Genomic DNA, 24,452 nt, shown 5'->3' with positions numbered 1-24,452 from the left:
CTTCCTTCCTTCCTGGATCACATCCATCCTTCCTTCCTTCCTGGATCACATCCATCCTTCCTTCCTTCCTGGATCACATGGATCACTGATGCCCATGTCCATCTATCACTGTATGAGAGGTGGGGGGCACCTAGGACAGGTGTCCAGTCCATCACAGGGACACATACAGACAAACAACCATTCACTCTCTCACCTAGAGACAATTTAGAGTTGCCAGTCAGTCTAACATGCGTGCTTTTGGTTTGTGGGAGGAAACTGGAGTACCCCGGAGAAACCCCACGCATGCACGGAGAGAACATGCAAACTCCACCCAGAAAGGTCCCGGGCCGGAATTTGAACCGGCAGCCTTCTCGCTGAGGGCAGCAACTCTACCAACTGTGCCACCGTCCCACATTCATTCGCAGTTTTATTTATTAATTTTTTTTTCCCTAATCCTGATTTTTGATGGACATCTTGAGATCAGTGTTTCTGCCCGTCTTCTCACGAATCCTCCTCCTGTCTGTCAGCAGGGCAGCCACTGGTTTGACCTGAACGACTCCACTGTGACCTCCATCAGGGAGTCGGACATAGAGAAGCAGTTCCAGGGCAAAGAGAGCGCCTACATGCTGTTCTACAGAAAAACACAGCTGCACAGGCCAAATGAAGGTAAAGCATACTGTTTTTTGAAAATATATTAGTATTATGTCTTTGTAATGGAAAAATAACTTCTGTTAAATGGAGCTGAAGGGTGAAAGGGGAAAGGTGAATTCACTTGTTGAAGTGATGAACAAAGAGCTTAGTGGTTAAAGAGCTTTTGTCAACAATACTGATGAATTATTAACAAAGTTAAGTCAGGTCCTCTGGATGGATTCTTCTTTGTTGAAACCATTTGTCTTTTATCCCAAAGACTTCTTCAGTCCAGAGGACCTGACTCAACCTTGTTAGATTTATCCACCTGAACTACTGAGCAGCATCAGGACACGGATGAAGGAAGCTGACCTGAATTTCACAGCTCGTTTCTAGTTTCAGCATCTGTTGCTACGTCATGTTTTTAGTTTGTAATCTAGTATACATGTCTAGTGTTTTTCCTTTTTTCCTAGCTCTGAATAATCCCCAGTACAAAGTTCCTTCTCATCTCATCCAGATGGCTCAGGATGAGAACATCAAGCTGCAGCAGATGCGGTAAAGAAACGAGTGTTGGTTTTATTATAGTTATTTTATTTACAGCTGCTCAGTGTGATCTGACTCTGAGTCAAAGTTTAGTCAGGGGTTGGTAAACCTCAACAAAACCCAGAAAAGTTCACTTGTTTTTTCTATTCCAGTGAGGTGTTTGAAGCCAGTAATAACACGGTGGAGCTGTGTTTGCACCTGGCACCTTCCTACAGGCTGGTAAATGGAGCCCTGCAGCCCGTCAGCCAACAACCAAGTGCAATCACTACCTTGAGCTTTGACCGGAGGAGGAATGTAGGAGATCTACGCATCACTCTGTATCAGGTATTATTCTGAAAACTCTCGTAATATCCTGATAATTACAGAAGGTTAAGTTTGTTGTTCACACATGTAGATGCAGGAGCTCTGGGAAGGAGACATGGCTCTGACTGTGGCCAAGAGCCTTCCTGCAGGTCTACACCTCTACAATACCCTCACAGGTTAGACACTTATTGCTCTTTTTATTGCCCACAAAAAGGCAGCCAATAATGTTTGTTTGTTATCAGAATAACTCATAAAAAGTGGATAGATTTTAATGAATCTCAACAAATACCATTTTAATGTACATCTACAACGGATAAACTTTTGGAGGCAACCCTATTCAAGATGGCTGCCACAGCTAATTTACGCTAGCGAAAACAAGCTACCCTGTAACTTGTTCAGTTTTTCAGACAACGAGCTCAAATTTAACGCATTATCAGAAAAAAAAGATCAATTAAATGTATTTTCTTTGCAGACGACAGCGTGTCCCTGTACAGTGCAGGGATCGTCACCAACACTGACCTGTTCGTGTGGAACGGTAAAGATGTAAGGAAAGACTTCATGCAACTCTCATGTTTGTGTTTTCTCTGCATGATTTCAATCTTGCATATATTTATTTATTTTGTTAAATAATCCTCTTCAGGTTTGTGGCGCTACCGTCCAAACTGGAGCCGAGTGGGAACCAGTGTTGCTGACTGTCGTTCGTCCCTCTTTGGGGGAAGATGAGGCGCAAAACGGGATCGACTGCGACAAAAACGGGGAGGACTTTGAAAACGGGGGTCCAGGACTTAAAAGGGAAGCAAGAGGGTTTGCAGGTGGTGCGACCCTCGGGGAGGTGAGGGAGGCGCTCGGGGAGCATAAGGAGAGTCTGCTCTGCCAGGAGCATAAAGACAGAAAGAGACAGGAGCAGGGGGCGGGAGAGGGAGGGGGCGCGAGCGGGTGGAAAGTGTTCCCCCCTGACGACATGCATCGGACTCTAAAGGAGCTGTCGCTGAAAGATGGAGACGCCCTGCTGGTGTTGCAGCCGGACTTGTTTGACAGCAGGTGAGCTCAGCGGCGCTCTGTTGGTTTGGAGGGTTTCCTGTTTGTTCCTAACGAGTTTCCGTGACGGGGTTCAGCGTGTTCACCAGGAACGGAGATGTCGTCACCGTGACCACGCCGTCAGACTGCCGCTGGCTCCAGGTGGAGTTTCAACCACAATTAAGAGGAGGTGAAGAGGAAACGGACGAGGAGAGGAAGAGAGTCAAAGTTTCAGCCACAGGGAGTATGGTCAGTAATTTACATCTTGTTGTTTTTATTGTCCGTTTATCTTTTTAATCTGAACCGTTCTGTTCCTTACCAGAATAACTTGTGGCTCTTTAATTTCTCTCTGCACAGCTTCTGTGTGAAGTGAAGCAGAGAGCCTTGGAGGAGCTGCAGCTGCAGGAGCAACCTTCAGGCAAGATGCTCAGATTGATCCATAATTATAGCACTGCAGCAGCAGAGGCACTCGTAAACGTAGAACATCATAAACGTTGTTCAACTAATCTAATTTATGGGTTTGTCTGTGTTTGATTTACTGTACATCTGTATTTTCTTGAGAAGGTTTGTATTTAACAAACGTTAGATCTTAAAAGGCCACCACTCTTCATCTTCTAACCATTTTAACGGGATTTACATCAGTGTTGTGTGAAGAGTTCAACACGGCTCATTTGCAAATGTGATAACCCCCAAAATGATTATTGCTTTATTTCAAAACATGAAGATTAATGAGGGGAAAATATCAGTTTAAGTAAAATATTGGAGAAAAGTGTAAAACATTTAAAAAAGTTTGCATATCCTCCCTGTGTGATCAAACTGTCTCCAAGCTGTTAAAAGTATTTTTATGTCACTTTTGGTCACTCAGTTATAACTAATTGATTACGGGGCGGCTGTGGCTGAGTGGTTAGAGCAGTCGTCCTCCAATGCGAGAGTTGGGGGTTTGAATCCACCAGCAGTCACATGCTGAAGTGTCCCTGGGCAAGACACTGAACCCCTCATAGCCTCTGATGTGTGTCCCATCAGTGTATGAATGTGATCTAAAGCTCTGATTAGTCTCTTTAGAATGATTTGTTCAATTAGAGCTGTATGAATGAGTAAATGAGGACACAGATTGTAAAGCGCTTTGAGTATCTTGAAATAAGATAGAAAGGAGCTATATAAATACAGTCCATTTACCAAGAGATTTTTATTCTTCACGTGAAAGTTATTCAGAATGCTGTCGCCTTCTGTCCAAGATAAAAGGACATAAATGTTTTAATGAAATGTTTTGATCATGAGTGAGGGAAGAATGGAGCGTGAGATTGACAGACGGATTGGTGCAGTGTCTGCACTCTGCAGTATTGTGGACTCTGTGCCGGTCCATTGTGGTAAAGAGAGAGCGGAGCTGTAAGGCTGTTTACCAGTAGGTCTACGTTCCTGCCCTCACCTCTGGTCATGAGCTCTGGTAAGGATGCTTCCTGGGCGCCTCCCTAGGGAGGTGCTTCAGGCATGTCCGACTGGGAGGAGACCCCGGGGAAGACCCAGGACAAGCTGGAGAGACTGTCTCTGGGTTGGTCTGGGAACACCTTGGAGTCCTCCCAGAAGAGCTGGAAGAGGTGGAGAGAGATGTCTGGACCTCCCTGCTCAAGCTGCTGCCCCCGAGACCTGACTTCAGAACAGGTGGAAGATGATGGATGGATAGAAGTTTTTAAAAACTAATCGTTGGCATCTACTGATTAACTTTTGTAGTCGCCCAATTGAAGATGGCTGCCACAACTATCTGATCATTCAAAAACACAAATGGCTTTAAATCAGTCAGTTTTACAGATATTTGGTTAGAACTGGGTGTGGTAGTAGCTGAGACTGAATCACAACACATACATCACATGTTACCTGATATATTTACTTAAAACTGGAGTCAGTCCTGTTTGTCTGTTAGAAAACCGTCTCGTGAACGACTGGACCGATTTTAATGAGACTCGGATGGTAACTGATGGATCTCATTTTCTTTTGGAGTCACCCAGTGTAAGATGGCTGCCACAGCTGTTTGACTTGAACCAGCACTGAATACGTTATAACTCAGGCTATTGTGAAGATGTTGAGTTTAATGTAGTACTAGCCGAGTCAACAAGTCTTATAAGATGTCTCATATTAAAATTTAACCATGATGTTGGTCTAAAACTGTGGTGGGCAACACACGCTTGTCCTTCAGTTTCACTGTTTTTATAGTGTTCTAATGTTTCAGTGGGCTTTATAACTCTTTAAAAATGTCTGTTTCTTTGTGCTGTGACCAGGTGTACCGTACTGTCTGAGGCAGGTGGACTGCGCAGGGAAACTCCTTCCTCCAGGTACTGTATCATTTCCTGCCTGGGGTCGATTTCAGCAGCCCACATTACTTAAGAGCTGGAAGTCCCCCTCGTTTTGGCAGAATGTCAAACTTTATTTTTTTTACACTGCCCTCCTGTAAATGTTTAATAAACGCTCCCCGTCTTATCTTGCAATTTTCCTTCCAGTCATCTGTCTTTGAAGTCTTGAATCAGTTTTTTTTAAGTGCACTTGTGATGTGTTCTGCTGGTGTTCTGTCAGTGTGTGAGGAGCTGAGTGTTCGGGACGCAGGAGTGCGACTCATGACCACGCTGACTCTGTGTCGAGGAAATGGCCCCAAGCAATCACAGGTGTGCCTTTTTCTTCAGTGACGTCTTCTCTTGCAGCTGCAACGATGAAAGCTGCAGAACCTGTAAAACGAATCAAGGACTGATAAAAGTTTTGAGTTTTTTTTTTAATGTCTTCATCGCAGCTGTTCTTGCACTTCACTGTGGGTTCTGCTCCCTCTGCTGGCATGGAGATGGACATTATTGTGGAGAAAACTTGCACTGTCAAAGACGTGAGAAAATTAAAAATAATGTATTTATTTTGGAAGCTATTTACAATATATTCACTTGAGAATCTTAATTACGTCTCTAAAAAGTTGTTTAAATTGTTGTTACAGTGTCTCAAAGCCATGCTGGATGCTGTTGGGCTTGATGGTACGTATACATGTTCTTGTTATCATCGACTCATTCTTTGCTTTCATGAAACGGATTTTGCTTCAGTTTGTTGTTTGTAAAATTTTCAGGTACCTGTTGGCACTTAAGGAAGCTGGATTGGTGCGAGGAGGTTGGAGAACCACTTATGGAGGAGGTGAATCCCTGATGGTTATAACATAATGTTAAATCCAAATAAAAAAGTTCAATGTTTTCCAAACTTTAAAGCTATTGCTACACTTAACAGTGGAAGAGACTCAACTGTGGCAGAACGAACCATATAAACATGTCAGAATCAGAATCAGTTTATTATCGCCATGTCAATGAACGAGGTTCACAAACTAGGAATTTGCTTCGACATAAGGTGCGAATAGTAGTAAAGTAAAATAAAGTAAAAATAAAGTAAAAATGAGAACATTACATAAGACATAAGCCTGTGTACACCCACAAATAAAGTAAAATTAAAAACATAACATAATAATGTAGGCCAATAAAAATAACTAATTGGTGTTTTGTGGCACAAAGTTCAGTCCTGACCCCAACGTTGGGAACCAGTGTCTTAGACCAGGGGTTCCCAAACTTTTCCATGCCGTGACCCCCACACAGCATTAGCTTCTGGCCGAGGCCCCCCCTCGCAAACCCACAAACAATGCTACAAAACATGTAAAGAAACATCAACTTTTTGAACGTTTTAACTTTTATTCACTATTTTCAATTAATTATTACAGCTACTGAGCATAAAAATGTTAACTAACATGTTTTAAACACTGAAAAAACAACAACTTTTCAACAAACTGTTCACCAGAAGAACAAAACTAAAGAAATCTAACCCCTCTCTCTTAAGAGTGTTTATCTGGAAATAACAGATACAGATTGTCCTAGTGGGCAATTGTTATTATTATTATTATTACTATTTTTTAATTTTTGCTTTTTTTAAAATCTTTTCTCGAGCTTTCTGGGGCCCTCTAGCGCCCCCTGGTGGCCCACCAGGGGGCCCACCAGGGGGTCTCAGCCCCCTTACTTTGAAAAACACTGTATATGAACAACTTACAGAAAAAATCTGGACTCTTGATTACAGCACAGAAGGGTTTGAGTTGGACTGTTGTGGAAGCAGTATTTTTCTGGCAGTTTTTATGTCTTCCTGTCCCCTCAGATGTACACATGAATAAGATAAGATAAGATAGAACTTTATTGATCCTGCAGAAATACAAAAAATACAACATTGTCTGAGGGTTTGACTTTATCTTTAGATAAAACTGTCTTGATCGGAGCAGTCCCTCTTCAATCACAGAACCCCATTAATCTCTGAAAAGTTTTGAGTAAGAAAATCATTATAAACCATATCATGTGACCAGTTTTTTTAGATTCTTTTTTTTTTTTACTTGAAATTGAAAGCTGGCAGTACTTTCATGTACTTTAAATACTTGACAATGTAAGACTACAAGAGACCGTATCTGTTCATGTTTTGAAAATGCATAACCCAAGGACGGATGTCTTAACCTCACAAGTAACTAAAGAAGTCTTATTGAAAACAAAAACGAGGTCCATTATTATTATTATAATTATTAAAATTTTTTAACCAGGCAAATCCCACACAGATCACAGATCTCTTTTACAAGAGAGGCCTGGGCCTGAAGGAAGACTAACATACATGTTTTAGGTCCGTGGGAGAAAACCTACGCAAGCAACGAGAAGAACATGCAAACTCCACACAGAAAGACCCCAGCTCCAACCGGGGATTGGACCCAGGACCTTCTTGCTGTGAAGCAACAGTGCTAACCACTGAGCCATCGTGCTGCCATAATATGGAATAACCTTTACATATAGCTTGAAATGAAGAGTTTTGTTTTGTTCATAGCTTAAATGACTGTTTCTTCTTCTATTTCTTATTTTGAGCAGAAATAGTGGAGTGCTGTGTGAATGGGTAAATGAGGGCATGCATTGTAGTGTAAAGAGCTTTGAGTACCCGTATCTTGATCAGATAGAAAGGTGCTATATAAATACAGTCCATTTACCATTTAGGGTTTTCTTTCTTCAGGGGTCTTGACATTGAGTCGTCCTCCTCCATCTCACTCTGTCCTCACTCCAACTACCTCCATGTCCTCTCTAACTGCATCCATATATCTCCTCTTTGTCTTTTTTCCTGACAGCTGCATTTCTAACATCCTTCTACCAATATACCCACTGTCCCTCCTCTGGACATGTCCAAACCACTGTCCCTCCTCTGGACATGTCCAAACCATCTCAGTCTGGTCTCTAACTTTATCTCCCAGTTGTTCAACCTGTGCTGTACCTCTGATTTCATTCCTAATCTTCTCCATCCTTGTCTCTCCTAAGGAGAACCTCAACATCTTCATTTCTGCTACTTCCAGTTCTGTCTCCTGTCTTTTTGTCCATGTCTCTGTCTTCAGACCATACAACATAGCTGGTCTCACCACTGTCTTGTAAACAGCTTAACTTACTGTTAATACTAAACCTAAACCATGTAAGTTGTATGATATAACCCATTTAACATCTCTCAAAATTCATCAGTTCATAAACTTCTCAGTAGGGCTGAGCATTGTAGACAAACAGTCAAACGTATTTTCAGGTTGCACGATGATATTCAAAACATTTTATTAGCCTAAATGTTTAGTTTTTTCAGAAGCTTTGTAACAGCTGCAAGGAGAAATACAGATGCTGTCAAATTATATCTTTACAAACTGTGTTTTCTCCGTTTTTACTGTGTAAAACAAAGTCTGTTATAACATGGCTGTGGTAGCTCGGTGGTCAGTGCCGCGTTCTTGGAATCCTGGGGTTGCGGGTTTGAGTCCAGGTTGCGTCATTAAGGGAATCTGGTGTAAAACAATTGCCACATCAGCTGAAAGAAACTTAAGAAGAATGTAATGTTTTTAAGCTTTGTGTTTGTGTGTTAACAACAAAGCTTTTATTTCAAGGAGGCTTCTCTGTCAGAGCTGAAGATCAGCAACGGAGAGACGTTGGTGGTTACAGAGGGACTCTTGCCTCCAAAGGTACTGGAACATTTATGATGTTTTAGGCCCTGTACACACGTAGCCGGATATCAGGAAAACCGAATATCATGCGGTGTGGCCTTTCATCCACACGTGAACTCCGGTTGATGTAACTATAAACGAATAATAACAAAAACTCCGACCAAAGTGGAGATTTGAGAAATCTCCTCTTTCGGGTTTGCGTGTGGACTTTCGGAACCGGAGATATGCGCATTATGTCTGCGACAGATGGTGCAGCGCGGTGCTGACGTCACATGTGCGACAATTGTTTTTGTTTGCCCATTCATTCGGAGGGAAAATGACTGCGTTTAGGGAAGTACTAATTGTAACGCTGGTTCAGACAATTTTTGCTTGCTTGTTTTTACAAGCACAACTGCTCCAACAGATGGAATTACAAAGTCGGTCTGTCCACACAAACGAACCTCCAGGCGCCATGATTCAATACTAACAGGAAGTTGTGGTTGCTTTGAAGGGTTGTGATTGGCTGATATACGTTTCACCTTTGCACTACACTGCCTCCTATGGGTTGGGCATATTCTTTACAACGCTCTGTGGTGAACATCACCGGGTTCATGTAGACATCATTTTCTCTATCCGAACATGTATGTACGGCGATATTTTTTTGCGCAGATATTCGTTTTTTCAAACACCAGGCTACGTGTGTACAGGGCCTTAAATTAACATCACTTCAGAGCTTCCTTTTGTGACTTCTGTCCTTTTTTTGTTTGTTTTCTCTCTCAGGGCTTTCTCAAACTGTCTGTTTGGTTGTTTGTGGATCCAAGAAATGTGGAGGCAGATTTTAATCACACCGCTGATGGTCCTTCAGAGGTGACTGCAGATGAAACGCACATCCGGTCACCTCCTGTCTGTGCTGGGAACACAAAGCTGAGAAACGTGGGGCAGGTTGAGATATCCGATGAAGCCACGCTGGACGAGCTCAAAACTCAGGTACAGTTCTGGATTCTGTGTAATCTGTAAAGCTTCCAGTAAGGAGATGTCAATCTTTTCTGCCGAGTTTTATTGTAACTGTTTTAACCATCAGTAAGTAAACACAATCAAGACCTTTTTTGTTTTACTTTATGAAAGCTGTTTAGATAATGCTTGGGTTTTGTGTAAAATATAATTGCAAAATGACAAAACAATGATTATCTAACTTTTTTAGGACAAGATTCAGTTGAATCATGCACAAATATAAATATTAGTTGTCAAAAAGGAGAAAACACAGAGTTTGGGAATAAAGACAACTAATTACTTTAGTTTGACAATAAGATCTTTTCTTTGTGCTCTACAGCTCAAGGCCATCTTTGTCATATTTTTATATTTTATTTTATAATGTGCCAAATGTTTGTAATTGATAATGGGTCTGGACTGCAGCAGGCCAGTTTGTACAATCAGCTGCTTTTCCTAAAAGCTGCACTCATTGACGAAAAAGAAAGAATACCGTATTTATTGGACTATTAAGGTGCAGTTAAAATACTTTAATTTTCTCAAAAATCGACAGTGAGCCTTATAATCCAGTGCACACGGCGCTCAAATCTGTCAAAGTGAATTTATTTCGCTTAATGCGCCTTATAATCTGAAAAATACGGTACACCTTGTTTCAGTTTTAGAATTCTACATATCAAAGGAGAATTAAAAAAAAAAAAATCATCTGCTCCTCGCCTTTATTTTATTTATTTACACTTTATTTAATCGGGTGAGTCCTGTTGAGACAACAAGAACTCTTTTTGAAGGGATCCCTGGCCAAGAAGGCAACAGCACCAGTTCCAGACTCATAGAAACCACTAAAACAATAAAAAATCACAGAAGTACATTTGTTCTGATGCTGCTCTATCATCCAGGTAGATCAATCTAACAAGGTTGAGCCCGGTCCTCTGGACAGATTCTTCTTTGTTGAAACATTTCGTCCATCCATCATCTTCCATTTATTCCAAAGTCAGATCTCGGGGGCAGCAGGTGGAGCAGGGAGGTGCAGACATCTCTTTCCACAGCCACCTCTTCCAGCTCTTCTGGGGGGGGACCCCAAAGTGTTCCCAGGCCAACTGAGAGACGTAGTCTCTCCATCGTGTCCTGGGTCTTCCCCGGGGTCTCCTCTCAGTCGGACATGTCCGAAGCACCTCCCTAGGGAGGCGTCCAGGCAGCATCCCAGATGAACCACCTCAACTGGCTCCTCTCGATGTGGAGGAGCAGCGGTTCTACTCCGAGTCTCTCCTGATAACTGAACTTCTCACCCTGTCTCTAAGGGAGAGTCCAGCTACCCTGCAGAGGAAACTCATTTCATCCTCCTGTATCCACTATCTAATGCTTTTGGTCACTACCCAGAGCTCGTGACCACAGGTGAGGGTAGGAACGTAAACCCACCTGTTAACAGAACTTTGCCTTACAGCTCAGCTCCCTCTTCACCACAACGGACCGGCACGGAGTCCACAATACTGCAGATGCTGCATCAGTCCATATACCAATCTCACGCTCCATTCTTTCCTCACTCATGAACAAAACCCTGAGATACTTGAACTCCTCCACTTGAGGCAGAACCTCACCCTGGACCTGAAGAGAGCAATTCACCCTGTTCCGGTTCAGGGCCATGGCCTCAGATTTGGAGGTGCTGATTCTCATCCCAGCCGCTTCACGCTCTGCTGCAAACTGCTCCTGTGAGAGCTGAAGATCACGGCACTATGACACAAACAGGACCAAATCACCTGCAAAGAGCAGAGATGGAATCCTGAGGCCACTGGACCGGACTCCCTCCACCCCCTGGCTGCACCAAGAAATTCTGTCTTTTATGGACAGAAACGTTTCGTCTTTTATCAAAAAGACTTCTTCAGTTTGAGCTGCAACAAACTCAGTCTTAAAATAGTGGATCAACCAGTTTGCTGATGACAGTCAGAACTAGTTGTTCACATGCAAATGACTCCATCATTAAACAAGGGTGGAGGCCTCTGAATAGCAAGCGGTCATCAGGGCACTAATGATCAATTGTCAGGACAACCCACTGTTGGGCTGATGGTCCTCCCTTTTGCATGTGAACATCTGGTTTTGTTGGTCATCAACAAACTGGATGATCCATTATGAGAAGGTTCTGTTATAAGGCTGAGGTTGGTGCAGCTCCTCAGACTGATGAAGTCTTTTGGATAAAAGACTAAACGTTTCAACAATGAAGAAGCCGTCAAGAAGACCTGACTCAACCTTGTTGGATAAAAGTACATTATACATATAGGTCAGGTCTCCTGCATCAGATTTTTACCAGGCTCTTAAAACGAGGCTAAGATTGGGCCCAGTCTCCTCAACCCGAGACATTTCATGAACATTCCTTTTATACCTCTATGGGCAGAAACTTGTGCCATCAGAAATTGATTTTGAATTGCTCTGACTGAATCTGTACTCGCATGAACTCGTGCGCGCCACTGCTTTTTAAAATGAAGTGGCTTTAGAGCAAAGATTCCTCTTATGTGACTGTGATTTACTCTCTGTCATGCTCCCGTGCTGATCTGTCAGGCCTTGACGCTGCCGATGCTTCAGGACATGTTTGTACCGACCTCTGGGTTTCTTCGCGTGTGGCAGATGGAAGGACGGAGGCTGGCTCGTATTCTTCGAGGACAGAGAGTTACACTCAGGTCTTAACCCTTTTTTATTATTTATTAAATGTTTGTCCCACATTGACGGCAGCTTCTGTTGATGCGTTTTGTTTTCCTTTCACTCAGGAAATTGAAACTGACCAGTGGTACGGACATTTGTGTGCAGCAACTACTAAAGGGGGAAGATCTTGGGTACGTTTTATAGCACCACTGTATTTTTGTTGTTGTTTTTATTTAATTTTAATTTATGCATAAAATGTTGCTTTTTCCCTTCTTTTTTTTTTCCAGGCCTAAGCAGATACTGCTGAATGTTAAGATGGGAGTTCCAGGGGAGAAGCATTTCTACCCTTCAGAGGATCTGGTTTGGGATGCATCCCAAGATTCTTCCCCTCGCTCTCTGTACACATGTCTAGCTGCACACTATGGTCTCTCACCCGATGCTCTGCTGCTGGCCAAACATCAGCCAGAGAAACACACATGGCAACAAATGTCCAACTGGGTAATTTTAGGAATAATTCCTTGCAAAGAAATTGGTTTTGGGGGTTGAGTGAAGGAAGATGGTTGAACATGAGACAGGAACAATGCTTAGGTCACTGCATTTTCAGGTAATATTCGTTAGGTAATCAGGACTGAACGATTTTGGAAAATATTCCAATTGCAATTTTTTACTTTAGTATTGCGATTTAAGATGAGATTATTTTTCAATGTTTCTTCTCATATATTTTTCAACGAACACAAAAAATAAATAAAAATGATTCAGTTGTTTAAAACCCCCCCACTGTTTTCAGCTCTGCTGCAACGCTTTCACATTTGAATTTAATTTTGTGTAGCTCTGGGATAGCAACTTGGCTATGTGTGCACGAGGACATTCTGTACATATTATCCATTGTGTTTACCAAAGGTACACCCAGGCTTGGTCACTGTATTAATGGGCATCATGTCTTAACTCTTATTGTTTGAGTTATTTCCGCATCCCATTTTGAATTATGTTCATACGGATTAATACCTTTGAACAGTTCGGTCAGTGATCCCTGTCTCTGCTACTTTGCTTACTTGAAGTTGAAGCACTGGTTGTTGGTGTTCTAGCCATGCAACCATCATAAACGGCTTTGTGGTGTTTGTTTAAGTGCTTCATGTGCATTTGTGGTGTTGACACGAGAGGTAGCAACAGCAGCAAGGCAGGTTCTGCACAATGCACGTCGTCGTGCAGCGTCTTCTTTTTTACAACCAAAATAGTTCCAAACAGCGGACGTGCTGCCGCTCTTCGGTACCAAACTTTCAGATGCATCAGCTTCTGTCGAGCCTGACGCCACTGTGCAACCAGTTAAAGCGCAGTGTTGACTTCTGCTCCCTGCTCTGCTTTGTTCCGCTCACTCGCAAGTCACGTAACCAGATCATGTGACCAGTCAAATCGCAGCTTTTACCATTAGAACATCTCGTTTTATCATATTGCGATATTATCGCAAATGCAATTAATTGTTCAGCCCTATAGGTAATTACTGTATTCTGTGAATTTTGCTGCCAGACCCAGCATATTTCCAAAAAAAAGAAGAAGAAAAAGGCAGAATCGCTTCTAGGACCACCATTCCACCTCAAAGATGGCGACGTTATCGGCATCAAGGTACTACACCAGTTTATTTACGGACTTCTGGTTTCTATTATGAGATCTTCTAAATCTATTCTTGGTGGTTTGTTTTCTGTAGAATCTCTTGATTGACAACAACAGGGACTTTATCACTGCAGAGGACGAGCAGGGTCAGCAGAGGCTCAGGGAACAGGCAGTGCAACGCAGGAAAGGGTGAGAGCCATCAGCTTACAGATGTTTTTCTTGTGGAATAAAGAAAAGAATAGGTAGCAGTCAGTCCACATGGCTGCTTTCCGTTTGCTTTATTTCCATCTCATTTTAATTCCAGATAGTTTTGCTGACATGTTGAACTGTTGTTTTCAGAGAGTCTGCAGCCTGCAACGGCGCCGGACAAACCAAACTGAGGAAGCCAGAGGTGTCGTTGTCAATCAGCGTGGGAGTTTTCAGATAGTATCCTTGTTTTCAAGGGTTCACGGACAAACCAGGGCTTCCAATGAGGCGCAGTGAGAAGTCCCATTGCTTTCATGACAATCCAACTTCATCAGTGTCGTGCAGTTTGGATTTTAAAGAACTGCTTTCATCTTTGTGAAGTGCTACGTAAACCAGTAATTTCTTCTTGCGTTTTTCCTTTGTGACGGGTCAAAAGAAGAAAAGTTTAATTTTATCTGTGATTTTCTGTTTTGTGCTGTAATATATAGATTTTCTTAATGGAGCATTAGTTTTTAGACGACAACCTTTACAAAACTGACCACACCTCTTTAACAAAATAAATTCTTTAAAGAAACTTTTTTTATTACATGGATCAACGGCTAATTTGATACTGTACGTTTTTTTTAAAAACTTTTCTAGAAAGGCATTTATCTAATAATGAACAACGGGAGTTTCTTTTAACTGAAAAGTCAGAAATTTGCATGAGTGATTTTCAAATTCATCCTTTTGTTCATTAATACTTTTCTTGTATAAAAATCCACTTGTGGAAGGAACCGCCTTAAAAAAAATCCTGATAAGATACAGTTAATGTTTTCTAATGGACCACTTACTGTCTGAACAAAAACTGTCTCTGGATCAGTTTTTTGATTATTGTTATTGTTTTTAATTTTTATTCTTGCTTTCAGGGAGAAGAGAGATTAGCCTTTATGTGGAGAAGCTTTGTCGCTGCTCTGTCTTCCTTACCTCACTCTCAAACTCTCCCACTCCTCCTCTTCTACCTCCGATACCCTTTCTGGTATTTTCCTTGAACTCTAAATGGTTGCCCAGTCCTGATCAAATAAATATCACCATTTAATGTTTAAAGAATAGTTAATTCTTTAGCTTTGTGAATTTAACAAAGGGCGTGCCGTGATGCATCTAAAACCAATTAGAACATGAGAAGAGTTCAGTATTCTTGTCAGTCATTATATAGAGTGAAACTCGTATATTACATAGATTTATTGCACAGAGTGAAATATTTCAAGCCTTTATTTCTTGTAATTTTGATGATTATGGTTTAACAAATGATGAAAAACTAAAACTCAGTGTCTCAGAGAAAGAGAATATTCCACAGCCAGCTTTTAGTACCTTTGTCAGAGTGGGCAGGAGCTGAGACCTGCTGGGAAATGAAACCAGCATCTCCATAAAGCTCATCAGCTGAAGGAAGCATGACGTCTCTAAATGTCCTGCTAGATGCTGTTTGGACTGTGGACTTCAGAAAACCCAGTGGACCAGCTCCAGCAGAGGACATGGACCCAAACCATCACCGACTGTGGAAGCTTCACTCTGGACTTCAACATTGTGGATTCTGGACCTCTCCTCTCTTCCTCCAGACTCTGGGACCTCAGTTTACAAATTAAATGCAGTATTTACTTCCATCTGAAAAAAGGATGTTGGACCACTGAGCAACAGTCCAGTTCTCGGTCTCCTCAGCAGGTAAGACGCTTCCGATGTCTCTGGTTCAGGAGTGTCTGGACTTGAGGACTGAGACATTTGCAGCTCATATCCAGGAGTTAAATCATCTGATTAGGGTGTGACACCAGAAGTTTACAATATTCAACCTCTTCACAATAATTAAAATTTTCTGAGATTGAATTTTGTTAAAAAAAATTTAATTATTTCATTAAAATTACAAGAAATAAAGGCTTGAAATATTTCACTGTAATTAATCCTTGTAATATTTGAATTTAACTTTCTGAAGTGACTGACAAAAAATAAAGTTGGAACTATTTTGCAATATTCTAATATTTTTAGATGTGTCTGCATTTCTCCCATAAGGAACTGGAGATTGAAGCAGGCTGAACTGTAAGGAGCTGAAGGGGGGTGGGGGGGGGGGTGATGCGTTTTATTGTTTTTACTTGGTAAAATGTTTGAATTTGCAGTTTACTTGTTTGAGGAATGTTCTGGAAAACTTATCTTAAATTGAAGATTCATGAGAGTTGATATATAATTTAATCAGAATATTTAATGTTTTAGTTGCATGTATAAGTTTAGAATTGTAGGGACTTAAATGATTGTTTCATTTATGTGGGGAAAAATGAAACGATACGTTACTAAAATGCATTTTTTTCTGCTTTGTCTGTGTCAAACATTTGCTAACCCCCCCCCCCCCCCCATTTAAAAGCTAAAAGCTGTGTGCTGGGTGGAATTTCATTTTGCAATAAAATAAACTTTTACTGTTAATGATTATATATTGCATTGATTAGGATTCCTCTGTTTTAATGATGCAGTGGAAACTGCATCCATGTCGAGCTGCTTTGGCAGGAAATCTAGTAGAATAGAGCTTTCTTGTCATTGCACCCACAGATCATAAAATTAGAATATCATGGAAAAGTTAATTTCAGTAATTCCATTCAAAAAGTGAAACTTGTATATTAAATTAATTCATTACACACAGACTGATATATTTCAAATGTGTTTATAATTATGATGATAATAACTGACAACTAATGAAAACTCCAACTGCGGTCGGACAAGAAACTATTTTCCCATGTGCAGGTGGAGTGTGGAATCCCAGATCCCCCAGTTTGTCCACCAATTTGTTGGGGAGGATGGTGTTGAAAGCAGAGCTATAGTCTACAAAGAGCATCCGCACATAGAAACATGGAAGGCTGTGCCTATGGTATCCTTATTGGATCTATTAGCTCTGTAAGCAAACTGGTGGGGGTCAAGGGTTTGTGGGAGGAGTGAAGTGATGTGATTCATCATGACCAGCTTTTCAAAACACTTCATCACTGGATTGAGATCAAGTGGCCAGTAGTCGTTTAGACTGTAAACTTGGGGTTTCTTGGGTATAGGGACTATTGTAGATGTCTTCAGGCAGGGTGGGACCATGAACTGGGACAATGACCTGTTGAACATCCCGGTCATGACTCCAGCTGGTTGGTGTGCGCAGTCTATCTGAACATGTCTGGGGACGCTGTCAGATCCAGCAGCCTTCTTTGGGTTAGCAGCTCGTAGTATGTGCTTCGCCTTATGCTCTTAAACAGTGAAGGCATGGCTGCTGTGGACTGTTGGATCCAGTACAGCTGATTCAGGTGAATTCAGGGGGCCGAGATGGGATAGAGGCAGCGTAGCTGACTTGGGACCCGGAAGTCCCATATTTGATCCCCAGCCATGCCCACATGTTGTGGTGTCTCTGACCAAGACACCCAATCCCCAATTAGTCCCCGGGTGCTTACATAGCTGCCCACTGCTCCACCTGGGTGTATCCCAGGTGCGATGGGTTAAATGCAGAGACTAATTTCGCCATTGTATGAGAACATACAATGATGAAAACACACAGCACTTATTATTATTATTATTATTCACTTCAAAGCAAGTAATTAAGAGATAAAGTAAAATGGTAAATGGTACAAACAGGATTCCAAAAAAGTTGGGACACTAAACAAATTGTGAATAAAAACTGAATGCAATGATGTGGAGATGCCAAATGTCAATATTTTATTCGTAATATAACATAGATGACAGATCAAAAGTTTAATCTGAGTAAATGTAACATTTTAAAGGAAAAATATGTTGATTCAAAATTTCACAGTGTCAAAAAATCCCAAAAAGTTGGGACAAGTAGCAATAAGTGGCTGGAAAAAGGAAATTGAGCATATAATGAACAGCTAGAAGACCAATTGACAACATGATTGGGTATAAAAAGAGCTTCTCAGAGTGTCAGTGTCTCTCAGAAGCCAAGATGGTAAGAGGATCACCAATTCCACCATTGTTGCGCAGAAAGATAGTGCAGCAATACCAGAATGGTGTTACCCAGCGTAAAATAGCAAAGACTTTTAAGTTATCATCATCAACCATGCATAACATCATCAAAAGATTCAGAGAATCTGGAACAATCACTGTGCGTAAGGGTCAAGGCCGTAAAACTCTACTGGATGCTCGTGATCTCCGGGCCCTTAAACGGCACTGCACCTCAAACAGGAATGCCACTGTCAAGGAAATAACAGAATGGGCTCAGGAATACTTCCAGAAAGCATTGTCAGTGAACACAATCCACCGTGCCATCCGTCGTTGCCAGCTGAAACTCTACAGTGCAAAGAGGAAGCCATTTCTAAGCAAGCTCCACAAGCTCAGACGTTTGCACTGGGCCAGGGGTCATTTAAAATGGAGTGTGGCAAAATGGAAGACTGTTCTGTGGTCAGATGAGTCACAACTTGAAGTTCTTTATGGAACACTGGGATGCCATGTCATCCAGACCAGAGAGGACAAGGATAGCCCAAGTTGTTATCAACGCTCCGATCAGAAGCCTGCATCACTGATGGTATGGGGTTGCATGAGCGCTTGTGGCATAGGCAGCTTGCATGTCTGGAAAGGCACCATTAATGCAGAGAACTATGTTCAGGTTCTAGAACAACATATGCTCCCATCTAGACGTCATCACTTTCAGGGAAGACCCTGCATTTTTCAACATGATAACGCCAGACCACATTCTGCAGCAATCACAACATCATGGCTACGTAGGAGAAGGATCCAGGTACTGAAATGGCCAGCCTGCAGTCCAGATCTTTCACCTATAGAGAACATTTGGTGCATCATGAAGAGGAAGGTGCGACAAAGAAGGCCCAAGACAATTGAACAGTTAGAGGCCTGTATTAGACATGAATGGGAGAGCATTCCTATTTCTAAACTGGAGAAACTGGTCTCCTCTATCCCCAGACGTCTGTTGAGTGTTGTAAGAAGAAGGGGGGACGCCACACAGTGGTAAAAATGGACTTGTCCCAACTTTTTGGGGATTTGTTGATGCCATGAAATTTGGAAACAACAGATTTTTCCCTTAAAATGATCCATACTCTCAGTTTAAACTTTTGATCTGTGATTTGTGTTCTATTCTGAATAAAATATTAGATGTTGGCACCTCTACATCATTGCATTCAGTTTTTATTCACAATTTGTTTAGTGTCCCAACTTTTTTGGAATCCGGTTTGTAAATGGACTGTACTTATATAGCACCTTTTGATCTTATTGAGATACTCAAAGCTCTGCGCTACAATCTGTGCCTCATTTACCCATTCATACAGCTCTATACTAGATCTCTACAAAGCTAATTGAACAAATCATTCTAAAGAGACTAATCAGTGATTTATCACATTCATACACTGATGGGACACATCGGAGGCAATGAGGGATTCAGTGTCTTGCCCAGGGACACTTTGGCATGTGACTGCTGTGGGGTTTGAACCCCCAACTCTTGCATTGGAGGATGACTGCTCTAACCACTCAGCCACAGCCGCCCATTGTTCTTAAAATTTGTGAGAACAATCTGGGAGTGACTGAAGGTGACAGCCCACTGGCAAAGGAACTAAATCTCGTCTTTAACCGCTTTAGTGAATTCACCTGAATCAGCCAAACCGTGGTATTTATGTTTGGTCCTTTTGGCATTTAAAAAAACCTTTACATTTTGTATGAACATTTTAATGTGCATATCGTTTTAGATATTTTTAAAGCTAAAATTTCCAGGAACGTGTTTGCTGTGAGTAACTTTTCAATAAGTTATTGTGATATTTGGCACAATCAATAAAGCGGTGGTGGGAGTGGTGGCGCAGAGGCTGGTGAAGGTGGGCTTGTGATCGGAAGATTGCTGGTTCAGCTCCCTGTACCAACATCAAAAATGTGGGTGGGATAGTTGAAACACTCACAACTGCCCCTACCCTCATTTGCCCCACTCTGTGCCCCTGTGAAAGGCCCTTAACTCCCACCATCTGCTCCTCCATGCGCCCTAGATAGCAGCTCTCTGCTCCACATAGAGAGCTGTGATAGCTCGGTGGTCTGTGGTTGCATCAGGAAGGGCATCCGGCGTAAAAATAATGGCGAAGTGTTCATGCGACTTAGTTCACTGTGGCGACCCCTGAAGCAGGGAGCAGCCGAAAGAAGAAGAAAAAAAAAAAAATATATATATAAAGCTCCATTTTTCATTTACCCTTTATTTATCCAGGTAGTCTCATTGAGCCACGAGAACTCATTTTCAAGGGAGGCCTGTTTGGGGAGCGGATGGGGTGGAGGGTTCCACCCAAATTTTGATGTTGATGGTACTGGGAGGTGAACCTGTGGCTTTCTGATCACAAGCCCATCTTCTAACCTCTGCGCCACCACCCCCCCCACATTTATATTGATTTCACGAAACACTGCTGCCAATGAGCTCTAGCAACATCATGGACTGGCACAACTAACAAAAGCAAACAAAAACCCTCACAAATGTACAGGATTATGTTTAAAAATGTCCTGATCAGGACGGGCCCAAGGTTGTATGAAGCCCTAAGCAGACGTCCATTGCCCACTCACCACCACACGTCTCTTTATGTTGTCCAGGGTTCATTTTTTGTGTATTATTTAGTTTTGTTACAATGACTCAAAATAGAATTCCTTACTGATGTAATTGTGTTTGCCATAACAGCTATTATTGATTGTTAATCCAATCAATTCTATAGGCAGAGAGTGAGACCGATGTGTGTTGATCTTCTGGTAAACTCGTGACAGAGTCAGACCAAGACCAGTGTGTTTAAGAAACTTTGGAAAGAAGAAAAAGAAAAAAAGAAACTTTGGAAAAGTATCAGTTACTTTTTAAGCAGCAGAAAAGTTTCCATTTGTCATATTAAAGTGTGGGCAGCACGGTGGCGCAACTGGTAGAGCTGCTGCCTCTCAGCGAGCAGGTCCTTGTTTCAAACCCCGGTCCAGGGGCCTTTCTGGGTGGAGTTTGCATGTTCTCTCCGTGCATGCGTGGGTTTTCTCCAGGTACTCCAGTTTCCTCCCACAGACCAAAAACATGCATGCTAGGCTGATTGGTAACTCATTGTCCCTAGGTGTGAGTGAGAGAGTGAATGGTTGTTTGTCTTGTTTGTCTCTATGTGTCCCTGTGATGGACTTGCAACACGTCCAGGGTGTACCCCGCCCCTCGCACAGTGATTGCTGGACATGGGCACCGGCGACCTCCGTGACCCAAAATGGAATAAACGGGTAAAGATAATGGATGAATGGATATTAAAGTGTTGCTTTATTAACAAATCCCAATCTGTACAGATTTTCTTTCATAATATTATTAATAATAATGTGTTATATGTTGTCATCATTGTATGTTTCCATACAATGGCGAAATTGGCCCTCTGCATTTAACCCATCCACCAGCAGGTGGCGCAGTGGGAAGCTATTGAAAGCACCCGTGGAACAATTTGGGGATAGGGTGTGTTGCTCAAAGACACAATGAGATGTGCAATGACTGGGGATCGAACCTGGGACTTTTGGGTCCCGAGTCGGCTGCCCTGCCTCTATGACAAGCTAGAGAACTCGAAAATAGACCAGTTTACAACACTTACTTACACAAAAATTGCTGGATTACGCCATAAAATACTGCGTAAATCCACCCAAAACTCTTTTTTTTTTACGCGATGCCGTTATAAAATGCAGAAATTTCGCCGCCATTTACGCCGTAAAAGACGGCGCTTTCTTGAATTTTGGAAGTCCCTCCCCACACTTTCTTATCCACTCAATTTAAACTGCAGTCACCCAATAGAAGTCCAATTACAGACCACACTAATTCATCACAGATTAAAACGAAAATATTTTTTTCCCCCATTTGACCCATTTCATGTACACTCACTGTCACTCTTTCATTCTGTAGCATTCTCATTAATCCTTTTCTGTCTTTAAAGTTCAATACACCAAACAAAATTATTGTATTCCTTTGAATTAAGCAAGTAAAGACATATCCTGATGCATGCTCAGGAAAGACATCTTTTTGAAAGCAGTGTTTTTTAGTACTTGTTTCCACCACCAGAGGGCACTAAGAAATGTTAAGATATGCTCTCTCCTGATGCATGCTCAATAATCCAGGTAGAAAAATCTCAAAAAGTTAAGTTTGGTTCTCTGTCCAGAATAGACTTAACTTTTTTAGATATGCTCTTTCCGTTTATGAAAATGAGGTCAAAGAATTAAACTATTACTAAACTAATAAATATCTAAAAACTGTTAAGTATTCCACCAAGGCCTTTAAAACTTGCACCTTATGCTGTCTTTAATGTATTTATGTAATATGTTATTGTAAAGTATTGTCTCAATGTTTGTAACCCCCTGGTAGCTGTTATTTCATTACTGTACACTGCTTTGTATTATGCGGTTTTGTATTCTTTCAATAAAGAGAAATAAAAAAAATAGTCTCTCATTTGTACTTAGCATATATTAACTACACCTCTTATCTTTTTGTGAATCCAGGAAGTTGGAAGAAACATGTTTTTTTTTTTTTATTTTACTTGTTTTTTTCATTAAACAGTATAAATGCAACTTCCAACAGAGAGAGAGAAAAAAAGAAAGGGGGGGGGATAAAAATAAAGATTAAAGATAAGAAACAAAATAAACAAAAATTAAATAAATAAAATTCAGTCGGTAAAGTTTGTTCAGTGCTCACGAGCAGGAATCTGTATATATTTAGACAACCAGTGATGTAAATAATCCCAAAAGGAATTAGTATACAGTACAATTATAAAAAAATGTGGTCAGTGATCTCAGCAAATTCATTACAAAATGCTTCTGGATCATCCCATCAGCTACTTGCATTTAGTCTCTGCCCCCCGACACCGTTTGGTTTTAATCGACAGATGTCTGCTCGGGATGCAGAGTTCAGCTCCAGACGGACAGGAGCGTTCAAACTGGAGCAGCACTGAAAACATCCACAACAATGGTGGAGGCTTTCTGCAGCACGTGGAATCAGGTGGACTGCACTAACTTTGATGAGTATATGAAGTCACTTGGTGAGGAAATTATTTTATTATCTTCATTAAATAAAAGGCTGTTCAGCATTCTTTATGTCATTCCCTTTTCCCTTTTGTGACATGTGCTTGTCACTCCTTACGGGAATAGGCCAAGACACCAGTAACATTGGTGATCAGCCAAGGAGACAAAGTTGGGGTGAATATCAAGAACCCTCATAAGAAACATCATGCCTTCGCCAAACTGGAAGAGGAGTTTGAAGAGACCACGATTGATGGCAGAGTTGTCAAAGTAAGCTGGTCAGGTTTAAACATGCAAATAATTCTGTGGTGTTCAAATATTTTAATTAGAGTATTTTATTGTTCATTTTGTTTACCTCCTGGCTGCAGACCACCATCACAATGGAAGGAGGCAAAATGGCAAAATGGTGCATGTGCAAAAGTGGGATGGAAAAGAGACGAGAATTGTCAATGAAATCAAGGATGGAAAGATGGTGATGGTAAGAATGATGAAGTTTAAGATGATCTTACTCATTTTGCCTTTGCAGTCAAAGAAAAACTGGAATCACATGACTCAAGTGAACAGATTTAAACACATTTGTCTTTCTTCCCCAGACGTTGACTTTTGACGGAGTCACAGCAAGTATCACATTTGAGAAGGCCTGAACTTCAACAAAGAAGAGCAGCAGTTTGCAGGATCATCAAGGTGTTCACTTTTACAAAATATTAAAAAATACATCATTTTGACTCAAGACAGGGTTTGCACTTTGTATCTTGTCATGTGAAAATATTATGAGGACTCTTCTGTAACATCTTTGTAATAACTTGATTTAAATGTCCTCAACTGCTTCTGTTAAATGTGGAAACAAAGGAAAAATAAATTGAACTGAACTAATCCTTTTTAATGACCCAAGTTGTCCAGTTTTTTCCTCGACGAGTCACCGTGCAGCATTATCACAGTTATCTCAATAAAGACTACTGTCATTCAGTTGGCCTTTCTTTGCAACTGCATGGAGTCTTACATTTCTGCAGAAATGTGTCAGCCTCAGTCGTGGGAACGGAGCTGTCCCTGTGATGGGTCAGTTCCAGTTGACAGCTGGAGGGAGGCAGTGAAGGCCAGAGCCGACTCCAGCAGCAGTGAGAGTGACCATTGAACCTGTTGAAGTGAATGTCCAGTTGTAATGCTCCTAAATTTGAGATGAGATGATGAGGATCATGTAGGAGAAGGAAGCTGGTTTCAGTTGTGGTGTCATTGTGTAGACATCCAATGGAGTGAGGACCAATCTAGACCAAAAGCTTCCACTGGCTCGATGTTCAGGTGGTATCAGAAGTCAAGGTGAAAGATGTTTGACAATTGGTCATCACTTATTCCAGTCTGTTAATCTGTCAGTCAGTCTTTGACATAAACCAGAAAATTTCACACTGGATTATTTTCATACGTTCCATGTTTCACCTCTTGGGAGCTGTGTTGAGGAACAGTGGGTCAACACCGAGTATTTGGGCTGCAAATAGTTAAAATGTATATTTTCATTCAACCTTTATTTAAACAGGTTATTGTCATTGAGTCACGAGGACTCATTTATAAGAGAGACCTGTTTTAAACAAAAAAATCACAGATGAGGAACACACAACAATAAACA

At 41.4% G+C, this 24,452-nt stretch overlaps 1 protein-coding gene and 1 pseudogene across 1 annotated transcript in view; both read left to right on the top strand.

Moving 5' to 3' along the window:
• Nucleotides 1-14,150, top strand: part of usp40 (ubiquitin specific peptidase 40) — a 22,145-nt gene extending 7,995 nt beyond the window's left edge. The window contains exons 11-31 of the mRNA XM_037694591.1: nt 507-645; nt 1,080-1,161; nt 1,302-1,473; nt 1,544-1,628; nt 1,925-1,995; nt 2,093-2,493; nt 2,568-2,718; nt 2,827-2,887; nt 4,743-4,796; nt 5,035-5,123; nt 5,246-5,332; nt 5,438-5,474; nt 5,564-5,628; nt 8,408-8,482; nt 9,224-9,430; nt 11,978-12,096; nt 12,184-12,249; nt 12,346-12,556; nt 13,583-13,678; nt 13,761-13,855; nt 14,006-14,150. Coding sequence (XP_037550519.1) covers nt 507-645; nt 1,080-1,161; nt 1,302-1,473; nt 1,544-1,628; nt 1,925-1,995; nt 2,093-2,493; nt 2,568-2,718; nt 2,827-2,887; nt 4,743-4,796; nt 5,035-5,123; nt 5,246-5,332; nt 5,438-5,474; nt 5,564-5,628; nt 8,408-8,482; nt 9,224-9,430; nt 11,978-12,096; nt 12,184-12,249; nt 12,346-12,556; nt 13,583-13,678; nt 13,761-13,855; nt 14,006-14,093 — 2,451 coding nt within the window. The 3' untranslated portion in view covers nt 14,094-14,150. The remainder of the gene's footprint in view (nt 1-506; nt 646-1,079; nt 1,162-1,301; nt 1,474-1,543; nt 1,629-1,924; nt 1,996-2,092; nt 2,494-2,567; nt 2,719-2,826; nt 2,888-4,742; nt 4,797-5,034; nt 5,124-5,245; nt 5,333-5,437; nt 5,475-5,563; nt 5,629-8,407; nt 8,483-9,223; nt 9,431-11,977; nt 12,097-12,183; nt 12,250-12,345; nt 12,557-13,582; nt 13,679-13,760; nt 13,856-14,005) is intronic.
• Nucleotides 14,151-22,781: 8,631 nt separating this feature from the next.
• On the top strand, nt 22,782-23,478 carry LOC119427011 (annotated as a pseudogene).
• Nucleotides 23,479-24,452: the final 974 nt, after the last annotated feature.

The sequence above is a fragment of the Nematolebias whitei genome, chromosome 21, assembly GCF_014905685.2.
Source record: "Nematolebias whitei isolate Nwh7 chromosome 21, NemWhi1, whole genome shotgun sequence".
NCBI lineage: Eukaryota > Metazoa > Chordata > Actinopteri > Cyprinodontiformes > Rivulidae > Nematolebias > Nematolebias whitei.
This window is presented reverse-complemented; position numbering and strand designations above follow the sequence as displayed.